The sequence below is a fragment of the Gopherus evgoodei genome, chromosome 6 (assembly GCF_007399415.2).
Source record: "Gopherus evgoodei ecotype Sinaloan lineage chromosome 6, rGopEvg1_v1.p, whole genome shotgun sequence".
NCBI classification, from domain to species: domain Eukaryota; kingdom Metazoa; phylum Chordata; order Testudines; family Testudinidae; genus Gopherus; species Gopherus evgoodei.
The window spans coordinates 15,888,214-15,906,189 of NC_044327.1; the positions used below are offsets into that span (position 1 = coordinate 15,888,214).

At 41.1% G+C, this 17,976-nt stretch overlaps 1 protein-coding gene across 2 annotated transcripts in view; it reads right to left on the bottom strand.

Annotated features, from left to right (window-relative positions):
- The window catches only part of UGCG (UDP-glucose ceramide glucosyltransferase), a 42,594-nt gene that overhangs the window by 3,173 nt on the left and 21,445 nt on the right, over window positions 1-17,976 (bottom strand). Inside the window, exons 2-8 of one of the 2 annotated variants that reach the window (XM_030566164.1) lie at window positions 12,835-12,976; window positions 10,407-10,509; window positions 9,104-9,205; window positions 7,679-7,791; window positions 3,917-4,095; window positions 2,851-2,937; window positions 2,220-2,343 (exon numbers count right to left, since the gene is read on the bottom strand). In XM_030566164.1, coding sequence (XP_030422024.1) covers window positions 2,220-2,343; window positions 2,851-2,937; window positions 3,917-4,095; window positions 7,679-7,791; window positions 9,104-9,205; window positions 10,407-10,509; window positions 12,835-12,976 — 850 coding nt within the window. Of the gene's footprint in view, window positions 1-2,153; window positions 2,344-2,850; window positions 2,938-3,916; window positions 4,096-7,678; window positions 7,792-9,103; window positions 9,206-10,406; window positions 10,510-12,834; window positions 12,977-17,976 lie in introns of both variants that reach the window. The other variant, XM_030566163.1, reaches the window with a different exon arrangement.

Genomic DNA, 17,976 nt, shown 5'->3' on the forward strand with positions numbered 1-17,976 from the left:
GGTATTCACCCACGAAAACTCATGCTCCAAAACGTCTGTTAGTCTATAAGGTGCCATAGGACTCTTTGCTGCTTTTAGAGATGAGTTGGAAAAGCATCTCACACATACTAAAGTAGTAGTTAGTGGGTCAGATGTCTGGGTACTCCCAAAGAGTGAAATCCATCCTATACAGAGAGCATGGCACAAGGCCTATGTACCATTTAAGCCTGCAGAACAGGGCCCAAGGAGGATGTAAATAGTGCACGTGTGGTCTCTCTGCACAAGGGTTTATGTCATTCTACGTGAAAAGCACATAAGATCAAGAGGGTGGAGAGGGGAGTGCAAACCTGGCACGAAGCTCCCACTGGCACTACCCAATGCTAACCTTGCTTGTGGTGCATGCATTTCACCAGGTGCTGTGTGAGAGCAGCTAGAGAGATGTTTCTAAGGGCAGGTCTTCACTACTCACTGGATTGGCGGGTAGTGATCGGTCTATTGGGCGGGGGTCGATTTATCACATCTAGAATAGATGTGATAAAATCGATCCCCGATTGTGCTCCCCATCAATTCTGGAACTCTAGCTCATGAGAGGCAGAAGCAGGGTCAATGGGGGAGTGGCAGCGGTTGACTCGTTGCCATCCTCATGGTCAGGTAAGTTGATCTAAACTATTCACATAGCTGAAGCTGCGTATCTTAGGTCGACCGCCCTGCTTCTGTAGACCGGGGCTCAGTCATATCAGCCTATAAGGGCCACATGGAGCCAAGGCACTTACACCAAGGTCCATGAAGTGCAATGGGGCACGTGGTTCTGCCTCTTCCTTCCTCACTACAGCGACAGCAAAGAAGGTGTGTAGAGAATGAGCCCCACAGTCAGCCATAGACCACTGCAGGATCATCCTTATACCAGATGTTCCTCCCTGGGTGGAAGTACACCGATCATGTGTCCAAGAATCACCAGAACAAAGGTCAGATGGCAAGCTGAAGAAAGGTAAATATCCAGGACTCCAATTCTGCCTGTGCTCTGAAGCGGTGGTGCTGTTTCTTTGCCTCTAATAATAAAATGAAACTGATTTTGAATCAATTTCACACCACTAAGGGTGCTGCAAGAAGGAGGCCAGGCACAAGACCAAATGCAAGATTCCAATGCTAGTCAATTTTAAGATTTATTTATTTATTTATTTATTAGAAAAAAGAGGGAGGAGAGTGGTGGTGGTGCAGAAAGGAGGGATCAATTTGAAAGATTCTTGCTGTGCCATCTTGAGATCAGAACACTATGATCCATGCAGTGGTTTCCCACATTTGAAATTCTGTTGAAGTCCTCTTGCCGCTCCCTCCCCCCAGTAATAAGTCCCCTATATTTTTCCGTTCCATTTTCAATCTAGGGTGAATGTATAAACAGCTCAGCTTTCCTAGGTCACAGGATATGCCTATACTTAGAGCTAAGGTCATGATTCCCAGCTCAAGGTCACTAGATCTGACCAAACTAGCATGTTAAAATAGAGTGCAGCCATGGCCGAGCAAGAGGTGGCAGGGGCTAGCCATTCTAATTTCGTGCCTATGGCCTCAGACAGGATTGTACTCTGGGTAGCTAGTCCTTCCCGCGGCTCATGCCATGGCAGCTACACTCTTATTTTTAGTGGGCTAGCTCAATCAGAGCTAGTGTCTCCTCAAGTTAAGAATCACGACCACAGCTCACCTCTTAGACATACCCACAGGCTTTGCAGGTAAAGCATGTTAAAAACAAACACCAATCTCCTCTTGCATCACCAGGAATAAGCTAGGTTTTAGGCCATGAGTAGTTCATACTTTTTCCCTCCCTAGGCATTTGAGTGCATAATATCTTGAAAGGAAAAGAGAAGGCGCACGTAAGCAAACATCGAGAAGATGCTTGTCTTTCAAGTATCATATTTCAAAATTCCCTGAGTTTGCAGAGAGAGGCAGTGTTTACGAAGAACAAAACTAGAACAGAAAGCCAAATTCTATCCTGCCTTTCATCCAGTGTAAATTGGAGTGTATGTAAGATAGCAGAAAATGCATGAGGCCAAATTCTATCCTATCTCCCAGGATAGTGTTTTATACAACATTCTCAAGTGAAGTCAGTTTTAACTGTAATAATGGCATTAGCAATATCTGTCAGTATAAGACACAGGTCAATATGGACTCCAACTACATACCTGGACGCCCCTTAGCTGAATGTAATCAAATATAAACCATGCCAAACAGTGACACATGAAAAATACCATTATATCCCATCTGAAAACGTGATGAGCGGCCCATCCAATAATTAAACTGGCAACAAAACATTCAGAGATTGGCTCACAAATTATCGTAGCAGGCAGCATGTTAATTCGCAGCTTGGCCCACCTAAAATTAAAAATATAAGGTCTATTTTTAGTACCAGACAAACTTTGCTGCATAATACATAGTTAAAATTCTGTTTTCATTTCCTCCCCTTTCCCTCAATAAGTTGTGCTTTAAGCTTCTTTTCAATAAAATATTCCTCTAATCTTTTGCTTAATACCCACTCCAGCAAATATTGGCATAAACAATATTTGTTATATGGTTATTGCACACTAAGTCCAAAACTTATCTACTGGAGTCTACTGAAGTATTTAGAAAAATGTTTGCTTACATTTTTATATTTGTTCTATTAAAAGCTCTTCAGTGTTTATTTCTCTCTCAATAATACATTAGAAAGCTCTCCCACATGAAAGCTGCATCAGAACGTAAACTGATACTTTAGCAGTTCTATTTGGGCTACTAGATCAAATTGTTAGTTTGGAAAAGTGCATTATACCTTATAATTGTGAACTGATTAGAGGCAATGACAGAGAAAGACAGGAGGAAAATCTATATAGTTAGAATTTTTACCTGATCATTCTGGATTGAAACTGTGAAATGGAATATGAACCAGAGTTTTGCATTGCAACTTGTGTGGCCATTGCAAATTTCCAACCTCTGAAAATGAATGCACGTCATAAGTAACTTCCAAATAACATATGTAAAGAACAACTCAAGTGTTGAAGGACATGTTATCATTGCCATACATGCTGGAATAAAATGGTTAAACTATCATGCTTAATATAAGCAATAATTTCTCTCTCCACACACAAGAGTCATAATTGAAAAAGGAGTCACATTACTACTTCAGAAAACCTGAGCCACCAGCAACAACACAGATTATGTTTGTGCCGTGTTCACAGAAAAACTGACCCCTTGTAGACTTCTGAAAGTGAGATACAAGTTTAATTACTTCTCAAAGGATCTATTCATATGGGATAGATGGACACGCATTTCCACCATGGTTCTAGTTATTTGCACTGTGGCAGTGTCTAGAAACCCCAGTCAGTCAGAATCTCTTTGGGGCCGACACGGCACTAACACACAGGCCCATACCATGCCACAAAAGAGCTTGCACTCTTATTTGAAACAAGATGCAAAGAATGTGACTAAATAGTAGGAGAAAAGGGATGAGCACGGTAATGAAAATAAGTTTCCATGATTCCATAGGTTAGTGTGTGCATAGCGTGGGGGTTCCAAATCAACTGAAAGGTTTTTTGTTTTTTTTTAAAAAGACAATAAAATCATACATCCCCAATGCTGCACCACCTGGCCATCTCCTGTTTGCTAACTCCTTGCAGAGGTTCCAGAAGAAGTGGCTCTTCAGGAGGTACTTGCAGGAGTAGCGGGTCGTAGCCCTACAGATTAATTCAGAGAGGACATTTTGTGTACAGGAGACAGAAGGGTGGGGGGCTTATGCTGCTATTTATGCACTACATGGGAACATCTACCATAGTTTTAAACATACACAGTGAATGTGCCTCAAATCAAATACTTAAGAGGCATTAGTTTTATTTTACAAGAACAAAGTATGTAACTATAGAACACACTGTAAACTTAATATGGTCTAAAGACGACTCCCTGGAAGTTATCTTACCGGTCAGCTATTGCTTTGGCCATAAAGTAATCTTCAGCAATGTACTGTGCAAAAGCTATCAGTCCTCCAGCTTGGTCTAATACATCCTTTCTCATCAGGCAAGACATTCCTGTTACACATTTGAAGCCAGTTATGTTGGCAGAAATATATGATCTGGGATGTGAAGTGCCAAAATATACCTACAAAAAGATAATAGTAATAAATTGGGCTTTAAAAACTATGCAGACAATTTGTGCAAGTTGTTTTTCTAGTCAAATGACTTTCTACTTCACTTATGGCATCTTTACTATCAGATTTATTTCTCTAAAAGATTTTGAGAAGACAATGGCTAGCTAGTGGTGCCTGACTTCACTAAAAGAAACTTGGCTGTAACCTTTCAAGCAGCTTCAGTTTTTGTATTGCGCTATTTGCTTTGAAACTCCTCTGCCTGCACAGTACAGAAAGCATAGAAAGAATCAAAAACTACACTTTCACTTCTTGTCCTAAACTGAAGAAAACAGCTTTGATTCATAAGTTTTGCACTTTAAAACGCAAATATCAATCTCCCATCTTGTATTAGGCACAATGGGTTTACTTGTATTGACATTAACGTATCAATAGTTGTTACTGCTTTACATTGTCTCATTCCCACTTAAAGTATTTATCGTGTTTCACTGCCCTATTACGAGTACATAGTCCAAGAACTCAGACTTAGATAAAACAAGATTTTATGACACAGGAGACCAGAACATATTACCCCTTCTAGAATTCTGCAGCTATCCATTTGAATCTATAACACTGGTGCAGAAACAAACAACCTGATCTAGAATAAAATAAAACTGTGTTCCCACGAGTCCTCAAATCAGAATGGTGTACGGTATTGATTTTAATAATGGTAGATGGAGAATTTTGGAGTTATTTATTATAAAAATATTAAGCTGAGGTTTCACCTATAAACATTATAATCAGCTTAGAACTTCCTAGGGCCTACAAGGAATCCAGCAGAGCTTGTGTCACCAGCCCTATCCACCATTTGTGCTCATTTGCAGACAGGCACACACACAGTAGTTAATAGTGAGGATTAGATTTTTAGGTGGTACGTGTCAAATTCACTGTACACACACAAACCAACAAAAAATATTTCTGTCAATAATAATTGAAATTTACAGATAGGCAAGTAAGAAAAATGTTGCTTGCAAACTTACAGTTTGATTTAAGGATATTTATGCTGTATATTTTGACCTATGTTGACCAATTCTGCTTAAACAGTTATAAAGCTTTAATTTTTTGCACCTCAATGTCTGTCATTAAGTAATTATTGTCTGATTCCCCACAAAAATTCCCCATAACTGAAAATTCAAAATCAATAAAAATAGAAAATGCTTAAAAACAAACATCTAAATTATCTGTTGAAATTATAAAAAACTAAAAATAGAGTTCTGCTAAGCTTATCAATAGCACGTCAGAGAGACTAAGCAATTAAGTATCCGTTTGTAAACTGAACTTTGCTCTGCCAACTGCCAGCATCAATTACAATGTAAAAAACCGGCATCATTAAAGTTACTTGACAAAATATTATCATTGCAATTATAGTTCTTCAAAACCAAAACACTAAGTTGTGGAGGTTACGAAATCAAAGTGTGTTATCAGACAGCACTAAGGCCTGGTCCACACTACAGCGTTAAATCGATTTAACGCTGTACCCGTCCACACTACAAGGCACTTAAAATCGATTTTAAGGGGTCTTAAAATCGATTTCTGTACTCCTGCTCAACGAGAGGAGTAACCCTAAAATCGATATTACTATATTAATTTAGGGTTAGTGTGGACGGAAATCGAAGTTATTGGTCCCATTCTTTTACTGAGCTACCCAGAGTGCACCGCTCCGGAAATCGATGGTAGCCTGGGACCATAGACGCACACCACCGAAGTAATGTGCCCTAGTGTGGACGCGTAAAATCGATTTTATAAAACCTGTTTTATAAAATCGATTTTATTAATTTCGATTTTATTCTGTAGTGTGGACGTGGCCTAAGGCTGGAAATCTACCCTAAAGAAACTATCCACTGGAATTCTGTAAAAACAAGCAGAAATGTTTGAGAATCAGGACATTTGGAGTTTGATACCCATTCCCTAGCAATAATGCACTTAATAGGGTCCTGGCTTTAATTTAAAAATATGCAAAGTTGTTGAGCACAAATTCAGATTTTAGAAGAGTGTAGCATACACAAGTTAAGCTAGATCTTTGTTTATCTCGATGGCACAGTATCATTAGTAACACTGTATTAGGAGGGTAAGGAAAAGAGGACAGTTAGATATCCTAGGCAATATATAGTGTGAAAAGTGGACTGAATCATAGGACTACTCATTTCACTATGTGATGGAGAATTCGGGGCAGCGTTTCTGGACTACATAGAGGTATTTCTCAGTTATGTGGTGGTTTGGGGGGGATGTGATGGTTCAGTATTGGACACGTAAAGGAAGCCTGGTGATTGGTCATGAAGGGGTATCTAGTGAATAGCTAAAGGATATGCTTTGGCAAGGCAAAAAATTCAGCATTTTGGTTTGTTTGTTTTTTTTTTAAATAGAAACTTTACTTTAGATTTCCTGAGATTTTCAAGTTTTGTTTATTCAAACTACAGCATTTTAATGTGATCCTTTTTATTTACATCATAAATGTGTCCAACCACTCTCAATGAAGAATAGCCTTCAGGAATAAAACATGCACATTATCACAGTTCCTATAAATGGCCCATTAGTGGCCATCAGATCACTATCAGATCACACACGGACTGCACCCGTATCTTACCTTACGTCATTACTGTTCCTTTGTTCACAGCTAAACTAAGGGCTTGGCTACACTCACACTTTACAGCGCTGCAAACGGGTTGTGAAAAAACACCCCCCTGAGCGCTGCAAGATACAGCGCTGTAAAGCGTCAGTGTAATCAGGGCAGCAGCGCTGCACGCTACACCCGTAAGGGATGTGGTTTACATGCAGCGCTGGGAGAGCTCTCTCCCAGCGCTGCCGCTCTGACTACACTCACATTTCAAAGCTCTGCTGCAGCAGCGCTCCGAAATTCCAAATGTAGCCATACCCTAAATGTTTTTACCCCAGGGATGGTTCTTCAGAAGAGGTGGTGTATAATATTTCTGCTTACAATTATATTAAAGTAAAAATTTATGAAAAGTGAAATTGATCCAAGGGCAAATACTCACAAGTCTCTCCAAACAATTTTAACCCATAGTACCCCTTCGGGTGGGACCGGGTGGGCAGAGGGGCCTTCAGGGCCAGCGTGAAAGCCCTTTTGGCAGCAGAGTTGTGACTAGGCTGCTGGGACATCAAGGGAGGGGCTATTTGTTCTGTAATACATGGATCCAATAGACAAGAACTGCCGCTTAAACAAAGGGCAGTAACAGTCTCAATTCTAGTTCACAGCAAAGAACTTTCCCTTCCAGCACAGTGGTGAATTCAAAAGCTTCCCCCACCCCATAAAAACAGAGGAAGCTCAATCAATTGGATGCGGTGCTAAAAGCAGTGACTTTCCTGATCAGTTCTCACAACCTTTATAATAAATCTAAAACCTTTATTTTATATAAAGTTGTAATTTTAGACACTGAACCACAGGCTGTCAACACTGTTCCAATTTCCTGTAAACTAGGCTTAATGCGCATGCAAATGTTATAAAATATTTTTTTAAATTGATATATAAAAAGCTCATTAAAGGTAAAACACATATTGTTGGAAAGAAACCCCAATAAAATAAAGTAATATTGCACTCACCTGTTCTAAAGTAGCAGCAAAGCCCTGCCTGTCTGCTACATAGGGCAAACCATGGACCAAACCAACTTTCTCTGTCATTTGATTGGCCATATCAGTTAGGGTGTCTGGTGTTACTAAGTAAATGATGAATAGATTATTAGTATGCAAACACTGTATGCCATTTGTTCTATGAAACCATTTGTTCATTATTAGTAGTGAAATTCACTCTATAAAGATATATTCAAGCTTATATTCTACTACTAAAAGTGCAGAAAAGGTTAGTCACGTATTTGGTGAACTATATTTTTGTGTAACAAAAAATTCCACTAAGACTGGGAGCTGTCAACATTTGCAGTCTAGCGTAAGTTTCTAACAATTTGCAGACTGGCAGCAGTGGGACAATAAAAACTGACACCAATTTTTTAAAATTAGATTTTCTGCAAAAGGAGAAATAGTTATGATTGAGACCTGAAATTAGAGTACTAGTAACTCAATCACTAGAAATATCAAAATACTTGTTTCATTTTTAGAAATGCAAACATCCTCTAAATCTAAAAATTGGATGTGCTACTTCAACTGAAAGACATTACTTAGGACTGAAATCTCTTATTTTTTAACTTGTACATTACACCAAGAGACATGCCTGTGTGTACAAAACCACCAATCAATTATTCAAGTAGCAAGACCAATGCTATGGCACTTACTGCCTGTGTCTGTGCAGAGTTATACACTGAGCATTGATCACACAGGTGCACCTTAATTTAGCTTTGGAGTGATCAACAAAAATCCACTAACTGAAGTACTGACAACATTTCATATACACCTCTACCCCAATATAACGCTGTCCTCGGGAGCCAAAAAAATCTTACCGCATTATAGGTGAAACCACGTTATATCGAACTTGCTTTGATCTGCCAGAGTGCGCAGCCCCCTGCTCTCAGAGCACTGCTTTACCACGTTATATCTGAATTTGTGTTATATTGGGTCACGTTATATCGGGGTAGAGGTGTATTTGAATTCAGAAGCCATGTCATTTAAGATCCCAAATTAAAGCAGACTGCGTCCTTAAACAGTTGTAACTCAATTGGAAATCAATCTTAATGTATAGTCTTACGAGAACTAAATTGCCTGCCTAGTGGTACAGCCAAGAAGCAAACTAGTATGGGGGGAGGGATAGCTCAATGGTTTGAGCATTGGCCTGCTAAACCCAGGGTTGTGAGTTGAATCCTTGAGGGGGCCACTTAGGGATCTGGGGCAAAAATCAGTACTTGGTCCTGCTAAGTGAAGGCAGAGGGCTGGAGTCAATGACCTTTCGAGGTCCCTTCCAGTTCTAGGAGATAGGTATATCTCCAATTATTATATTATATTATAGTAGGCAGAACTGTATTTTTAAGTAAACTATTTCAAGAGAACATTCCAAACACCACCATCACACCATACACCTACCTCTGATTCCACTGTCACAGATCCATATGAGATCATACTTGGCAACTTCATACCCTGGCATTAAATTGTTAATTTTTGGGTTGATGCCAACCTTTTTTCCACCTTAAAAAAAAACAAAACAGTTCCGCACATCGTGCATGTTTCCAAATCCAGAAGCTATTTTACAAATATTTAATAGAATAAAGACTCTATATCCCTCCCCCTCCACAAAAACAAAAACAAAAAAAAGGGGCGGTGGAGGTAAATGCTAACCTTCACCTCTGAAAATCTATTCTGGTCTTCTTAGCCAAACAAAGAAGACAGTTGAAGCCTATATTACGTGTGACATATATTCCTCCCATTAACAGATACTGTAGTTTTTCCAAAGAACATTTTTATTACATTTTGCATCGAAGAGACAATATTATAAGCTCACTAAATTACTGTTTATCACACTAAGGGCCCTGTACATACAAAAAGGAGCTCAGCTATCTGTTGGGGCTTAGAAACTGCATTCTAAGGGGTTAGAGTCCCCTTCTCCTGAGTTTGCCAACTCAACTGATATGTGGGGCAATGACTCTCTTGGGTACAATATCTTTTTTTTTGATTGGGTGGGAGAATAGAATTAAAAGTTCCTTGGTGCAGGGACCAATTTGTTGTTCTGTGTTTGTACAACAGATAGTACAATGGGGTCCAGGCCCATGACTGGGGTGCCTAGGCGAGGCACTATGGTAATACAAATAAAAAATAACCACCTCAGCGTTTTTGTCCCTAGCTGACATCATTCAGTTTGTTCAAAGTTAGGCAGAGAGAGCAATAAAGATCCTTTCCCCTCCTTTAAACACAAGGCACACAGAGGAGAGGACGTGGCCCTATCCTACAAGTGTGTGGAGCAGGAAAATTTCTTAGGAGCAGAGCTATCATCACGAAGATACATGGTAACTCTCTAAAATCATTACTGGGCATTCAGGCCTAGCCAACTGACATTGAAGTCCAATGCACAATTGTTTTTTGCAGTCTTAAGGCTGAAGTAATTGATAAGCTGCACAGCCCTAGCACTGAGAGGAGAGATTCTGGAGTAGAAGAGAGTGGCAAATATTAATTCGCACAAGTTATCCTCCTGGAGTTTGTTTTTTTTAATTGCTGTCAAGATGTCAATGACAAGCTTACATTTCCTTCGAATAGGCTGTCCTACTACAGAATCAGCATCCACAGACAAATACAAATTTCCCAGTTTAGAAGACTCCACACATTTTTTTGCTGTTAGCTTCTTTACGATCCATTTATAAAGGCATGAATTGCGCCATGCAGTTGCATTACTTACCTATGAACAATCTAGCATCAACATTTGGGTATTTGCCAAGGAGCTTTTTACACACATCGATGGCTGGATCATCATGATCTTGTACACACAGGAGCACTTCATACTAGTAAAACAAGATTTGATGCAAATGGCTGTACAACTTATTAAAATAAGGAAATCGTTACAGTCTACAAAACTCTGCCAAAACTTGACACAGGAAGCAGTGTTACAGAACTGAAGGATTTGCTTTTACAGATCGATAGCTACAAGTACTGTATTATCAGTGCAGAATACTGTGGTTAGAGTATACCATCAGTACTTCTGAAAAAACATATAGCTTCAGCCCCAGAGAACATTTTTGTACTTGTAAAACATTAAAGAATTTTCTTTTGTGTTACTGGAAAGATATTTTTATGCAGGAAACAAACATTATTGTACAGGAAAAAAGTTAAATGTTTGATTCTCTCTCCCTCTTCCCCCTCCCATGCCCCCACATACTGAAGAAAACCAAATTTATTTTGCATTGACATTTTAAGAACCTCAAAATATATTTAATATTTTTAAGGCTACAAGTTATAAAATATTCTTTCAATTATTACTACAATAAGATAGAAACCAGCTATTGTGCCTAAGTGTTTACATCGCCTATCACCAAAAACTTGAGTTCCCAACAATGCAGCTAGCAGGAGCAGCGCTCTATTTAGTCCCTTTCTTGCAAAACATAAGGCACTTTGCCAAGTGCTTGCGGAATAAAGTGTCTGAAAGCCTGACCGTGGAAAGGAATCCTCAGAGAGCCTCTTGCGCCCACTGGGAGTCCTGGCAAAGCCTCATTTGTAATGTCACTACAAAATTTCTGTTTTACTTCTTATATACATGGCATTGCAAAACACACTGTAATAATGCCTATCGCAGTATTTCAGAACAACTGAGACTACACCACTCAATTAAAGTTCCAAACCTAACATTCCCAGGCCCACCATATAAAACTAAAAACAACTAAAAACTAAGATAGGTCTATTGGTTGCATGAAAAAAGGGGAAACCAAAGAACAAATGGGACAAAAATGCCAACATAAGGTGGCCATAAAAGAGTGGTTAGCCCACTCCATTATGCTTTACCAAAATGATGGGTAAACATCCTCCACATCTGAAGAAAAAAAAAGCTGCAGGAAACGTAGTAGAGAGAAAGCCTGAAGCACTGGGCATGGTGCAAGATTTGAGTCCTGAACCAGAGGCTGTAAATCAAAGTCAGGCCAGGTATTAAAGTAAATGCTTATAAGTACACGGTTTGGTACATAAACTTGGCAAAGTTGTTGCTAGTTTAGTGTGCACAAAGTAGTTATGTAAATATATTGCAGAAGGCTACTACAGATACACCCCAATCTAGTACAAGTGTAACCCCTTTGGGGTTGAGAGAGCACGGTCCCTTTTCCCAGGGGGGAGAGGGAGAGTAAGAAAAAAGGAGGGAAACTCCAGGGGACGGGACTGGAGCTCCAGGGAGAGAGGGAGGCAGTCTGCAGGCCCTGGAGAAGGAAGAAGGGAGAACCTGCGTGAAGCCTGAGGAGGACAGGCCTGATCAGGGACAGCCCAGGACAGGAGCCAGGAGGAGCCCTGTGCCAGGGAGGAATTGTCCAAGAAGGACACGCTGGAGTCGGACCCAGTATCATGGCTGCCCAGAGCTGCATGGGGCTGTGAGTACTGGGCTTGTGACTCTGCATTGGGAACAAGGAGGGAGGTTGCTAGATAGTTAAGTGGGGAGGTGGTCGCTCTGTGTGGCTTTGCAGAGAGCGGCAGAAAGCGGCACCGGAGGGGTTTGCTGGGGAAAGTTCACTGGCGCCGAAGATGACCAGGAGCACCCAAGACTCACCACTAAACTGGAACTTTGCTCAGGACTCCTGAACTCTGTGTGCAGACACATTACTCAGTGCCTGCCCCTCCAGACTGTGCTACCACTGGTCCCGTGGGGCCTGAGTTTGAATGCAACCCTGTTCTACTGCTCCCCCTATATTTCCCCTCGTTGTTTTTCTCCTCTCATCCCTCTGTAAATAAATATCTCCCTTTGTTATATCCATTGTACTTTTCCTGTGGGTGGGTGTGTTCACTCCGGGGGGGTTGGAACAGGTGCCCCTGGGGTGGAAAGGATTTCTCCTGCTGCATTCCTGCGTGCGCTCTCTCTTGGCCAGAGCTGCCTGCAGAGCAGACTCCATCTTGGCCACAAGGGCACTAAAGTTACACCAGATAAGATGGTTTGACAGAATAATGAGTAGGGATGTTGTGTCCAAGATATCAGGAACAAGGGGAGGTAACAAACAGATGTCATGAAATACATAACGTGGTATGTAAGTTGTTCCTCTCCATCTATAGTGTAAAAATCAAAATTCACATTATACTCTGATAGCTCTAGCACAGGCCACCAATTCAACTTCTGAAAAAAGTAAACTCAGACCTACCTTTGGATAATCCAGTTCAAAGAAGGTCTCTAAATTGTTGATGAGGTTAGGATCTACACCTTTCAGTGGCTTTAGAAGTGAGACACCAGGAAGCTTGCTATAGGGTTGTTTGTCTGTTGCTTTTTTGTTGAGGTGGAGACGTCTGCAAAGAAGTGGAGATATATATAGCTATCTTTGAAAATATTTCTGGTCTTCAAAGTAAACTACACACCAAACCTCATACATTTGATCTAGTTAGTTTCAATCCTCCCTTGAATCAATCAGTCTGAACACCAAGAGGTTCACAATATTAACTTAGAAAAGTCACATTGAAAAATATTGACACTAGTTTATTTTGTGCATTTGATTTTATTTAATCAGTTTCTCTGCTCTTCTGTGTAGTCAGTTTCCCGTTTGTATGGGTCTTTCACACAACAAGAGAGGAGAGAGAAAAAAGCTATGTATATAAATAGGTCATAAAACCGTAAGAATTCAAAAAAAGCAGGGGCTCTATAGAAGATGTGCACTTGAAACTACTTCTAACTTTTTTTTAAACTGTCATCACAATCTAGTCAGTGTCCCTTTAAAGCAACCAGTGAAATGAGGATCAAAGCATGTCAGACTGAGCTATTAATGGGAGTTAAAATGTTATAATTTGAACTGTATTTCTATGAAGTTTTACAACACATGGCAACCAAGCTACGCACTTCATAAAGGCAGGCATATTCTAGGGGAAATAATTACATCAAAACACATTTCAACTACATAGGTGACACTATGTCTAAATTTCACAGCCTGAAAGCTGTAATAGTGTAACTTAACAGTTAATGTTTTAAATAAAAAGGCAGCAAACACCATGAAAAACGAGCGCAGGAATTTTACATGAGAGTTAAACCTATTTTCCACCAGTTTGTCTTCTAGTAAGAAGTGTACCAGAACAGCAACACAGCCTTTTAATTTTAAGAAAAAAGGTTTTTGAGATCTACATTTTCCCTTAAAGTGCTGAGACCACCAGTATTTCAGCACAAGACTCAGAAAGAGAAACGGACTACAAACAAGGGTGAAAATGACTTGTTTACTTCACTATACAAGCTGACAAAAATATAGAAAGTAAACAGCACAGTGGGGTGGGGGAAAGCTTTTTAAGTAGTTTTATTTCATCAGGTAACAAGGATACGGTAGTTTTACTGCCAAGTAACAGAGGAGTAGCGTGGCAGTCTGTATCCATAAAAACAATGAGGAGACCAGCGGCACCTTAAAGGCTAACAGATTTATTTTGGCATAAGCTTTCGTGGGTAACAAACCACTTCAGAGGCATGGAGTGAAAATTACAGATACAGGCATAAATATAGGCACATGAAGAGAAGGGAGTTACCATACAAGTGATTCTCCACTTGTCATGTAACTCCCGTCTCTTCATGTGCCTATATTTATGCCTGTATCTGTAATTTTCACTCCATGCCTCTGAAAAAGTGGGTTTTTTACCCATGAAAGCTTATGCCCAAATAAATCTGTTAGTCTTTAAGCTGTCACTGGACTCGTTGTTTTTGTAGTTTTACTGTATACAATTAGCTTGACCAAATTCCTTTGAAAAGCTGTGTATATGAACCCCTCTGGAAATCTACTAGCACATTATGCCAAGAATAGTAATAATCCAAAAAACAGAATTGTTTCAGAAAATGGCACAGGATTGCACTATAGGATTTAGTGCCCCTGGGGGTCACCTACCTTTCAGACACTAGGGCTATGGCTACACTAGGCAGCGTTTAGCGACAGAGCTTGTGCTGCTAAAAGACGCTGCTCACACTGGTGTTTTCAGTCAGTAAAACTTGTCGTTTGGGGGTGTGAGTTTATTTAAACACCCTGAACGACAAAAATTTTGATGACGAAGTGCCAGTGTAGACAAACCCTAGGTGTATGACCCACTTCCAACCCTGTTCCCCTTGCTTTTTTTTAAAACACACATTTACAGCATAAGCAAGAGAGTGTTGACAGTGACAGTCAGCTGGTGTGTAGACGGCAAAAGTAGTAAAGTAATCTACTTCAAGTGGGTTTTCAAAAAACCAAAGTCTCATCTTCAAAGTTTTAAGAAGGAAGTGGCTGACTTCATAGTACTACTTTGAAGATTACAGAAAAACAATGTTAAAAGAATATTATGGTTGCATAGACAACCACTCAAAAGTCAGTAAGTGCCAAAATTAAGGTTTCTGGCATAATTTTAATTCTGCCGCTTTGTGTGTATGCATGATGAGACACTCTTCAGATACTTGATCACATACTATTCCTCCCCCCACAAATGTCCCTGCCTCCTTATTCAGTACACAAGATGGATGATGCTCAGGGGACAAATCAGATTGGTGTAATAAGCAAGGCTGTCATCTTTTGCTTCATTTACTGGAGAAATTGTAGATGTCAATCTCTAGTATGATCAAGAGGCTCCCAGGAGGCTCATCTCAAAGCCATTATGGGTAATGCCAACACTGCAAGAAAACACCCACAGTTGGCCACGTCATCTGATTCATGCTCAGGCTATAGGGCTATAAAACTGCAGTGTAGATTTTCAGGCTCAGGCTGGAGCCCAGGTTCTGAGACCCCAGGATGAGGGTGGAGGGGCAGGGGTGGTCACAGAGGCCAGGCGCCAGCCTGAGCATCTATACTGAAAATGTATAGGCCCACAGCCCAAACCCAATGAGCCCAAGTCAGCTGATATGAGCCAGTTGCATGCACTTTATTGTACTGTAGACATTCCGTATGCAGTTCAGAACCCTGTTGGTCCTGGTGCAGGGTTAATGGTTCCTGGACTAAGGGCCAGCTATGTACATAAAACTACCTTATACCATTCTACACCAACTATAGGTATCTACTATTAATAATCTAGAGTAAGGGAAGACCTAGCCTGAAGAGACCAAAGAAGAGTCTGGTAGCCCACTGCAGCAATACATAAGCTGAAGTAGTTGGAGGGTGCACTCCCTTATACAAAGTAGACTGATGTCATCCTTACATAAGATCTCTAATGCACGCCCCAAGAGATGCAGCTTTTCAAGGCAGTTCTGCAGCTTGACCCCAAGACAATCACATCTCACAGGTGGGAATGCACAGAAGCCCTCAAAGAAGGGTCTAGAGAGACATTGGCACTGGAAGGGCAGTGCGGCTTACAAAACATCAATGAGGTGGAAAGAAATTTGGGGAAGGCAAAAGGGAAAGAATGAGACAGAAGGACTAGGGGTAGGAAAGCAGTGGCTCATACAACTTGGGAGAGAAGGGGAGTGAGGGGACAAAGATTCCATAAGGAGTTTCAGGGAAACAGCACTCAGGATTTGGGCCCAAGTCGGAATAGGGAGGGACAGTTTGACTGCGACGAAAGAGAACCCTAGGAGAACTGAAGACAGTATTGAGGGGAAGTAAGGAGCGAGAGAACAAAGAGCATCCAGGACAGAACAGAGTGGAAGATGCTTTGCAACACAAGAATAAGGACACCGGGGCAGATTCAGGGAAATTAGAGGTGGAGAACAAGGTAGATGAGGAAAGGAAATGGTGCTGGGAGGGCACATTTGGAGGAAGGAGGCAAGGACAAGTGAGGACAGGAGACCCAGGGAAGGAGAAGGGGGCAGAGAAGATTGAGTGGGAAATAGTTTTAATAAAAGAAGGAAGGGTCGTGAAAAGGACAAGAGATTTTGTGAAGTGGGAGACAGATAGAAGAGAAAGAAAGAAGAGATCCCAAATAATGAAAGAGGGAAACGTTGCTATGGAGCACATTGGACTACATACAGTGTAATGGAATAGGATGGCTTGCCCCATGGGCTGGAGAGCCTGGAGCTAAGCCAATGCCGATTACAGGATGAGCCCCACCTGAGAGGAATTATGGGATTCCCATACAAAAGGAGCAGGAAATTGCAATGAAGTAGGCAAATCCAGGAAATTAGTTATGTCTGTACACATTGCAGGGAGCAAGAAAGCTTCAGCAGGGCCCTCAGTCAGTGGGGGAAAAGCTCAAGAAGCAGGAGAGAGTGATGACAGTTATCCAGGCAGGGAGGCCTGAGAGCCACCCTGTCCAAGCAGGGATGAGACTGGAAAGGCCTGTGGAGAAGGGCAAACTAAAGGCAGAAGATGCTGGGAACCAGAAAGACAGTCTCTCAAGGAGGTAGGACAGTGCCCATCTGAAATTGGGATGAAGACTCTGAGTTTGTGTTCTATTTCTGAAAGACCATGGTGTTATTTTGGATTACCAGGAAAGAGAGTGAATTGGGGTAGAGGCCCAGAGTGCCAGTAAGCACCTCAGGACTCAAATCGGACCCAAGGGGAGACTGTTTGACATACTTTCTAATTGAGTGAGTTTTTAAAGTACCAGGGCCGGGGGGGGGGGGGGCAGGAAATAGAGGAAGGGTGCTTTTAAGTGACCTCTGGCCATGAGGGGATCACGAGAGGTGGGTGCCTGTGTTACTTACACACATGCACATGGAGAAAATAGCTATGTGAAAAAAATTATCCTGCATCTTTGCCTGCCCACTAATTAGTATCCAAGGATGTCAACATTCCAGCCTAAAAGCAGCTTTGAACAGTCATCACCCCAAACCAGCCAGATAAGATTTCTTCCTCTGCACCTCAAACACAGACTTCTTCCCCCCCACCCCCCAAAAAAGAAAAGTATTTCTACCTGAGGTCCAAAACAGGCAGGATTCAATCGTCGCCCTGTGTCACCTTTTTGTACATAAAACTGTTATGAGTTTGAATTCCTGTATCTCATGTTCTTCCACAGCTAGAAGAAAGTGCTGTGTCTCCTTTTAAAAACGGCAAATTACTCTTTTTTCCACTGAGACACATTTCAAATGTCTAGCCCTACAGGACCACGATACCTAGCTTTGAGGTAGTTATTTTTAAGGACAAAACTGTCAACAGTGGCCCAGGACTCATTCTTGGGTGACCTGGCCTGTGGGGGCAAAGGGGAAGGTACTTTCAGGGGAAATTACACATTTTGGGGAGAAGGAAGAAATACTTCTGGGGCAGGTTAATTTAAAACAAAGTGGTGGTTGTTTGGACTATCAGAATGAGTAGCGGGATAGATTAGAGCAGAGTGGACACGAGGTGGTCTAAAGTACATGATAAATTACAGATCCTTGTGATAATTCTGAAAGTAAGTTCCCTGATATAATAGTAGATGGAGGA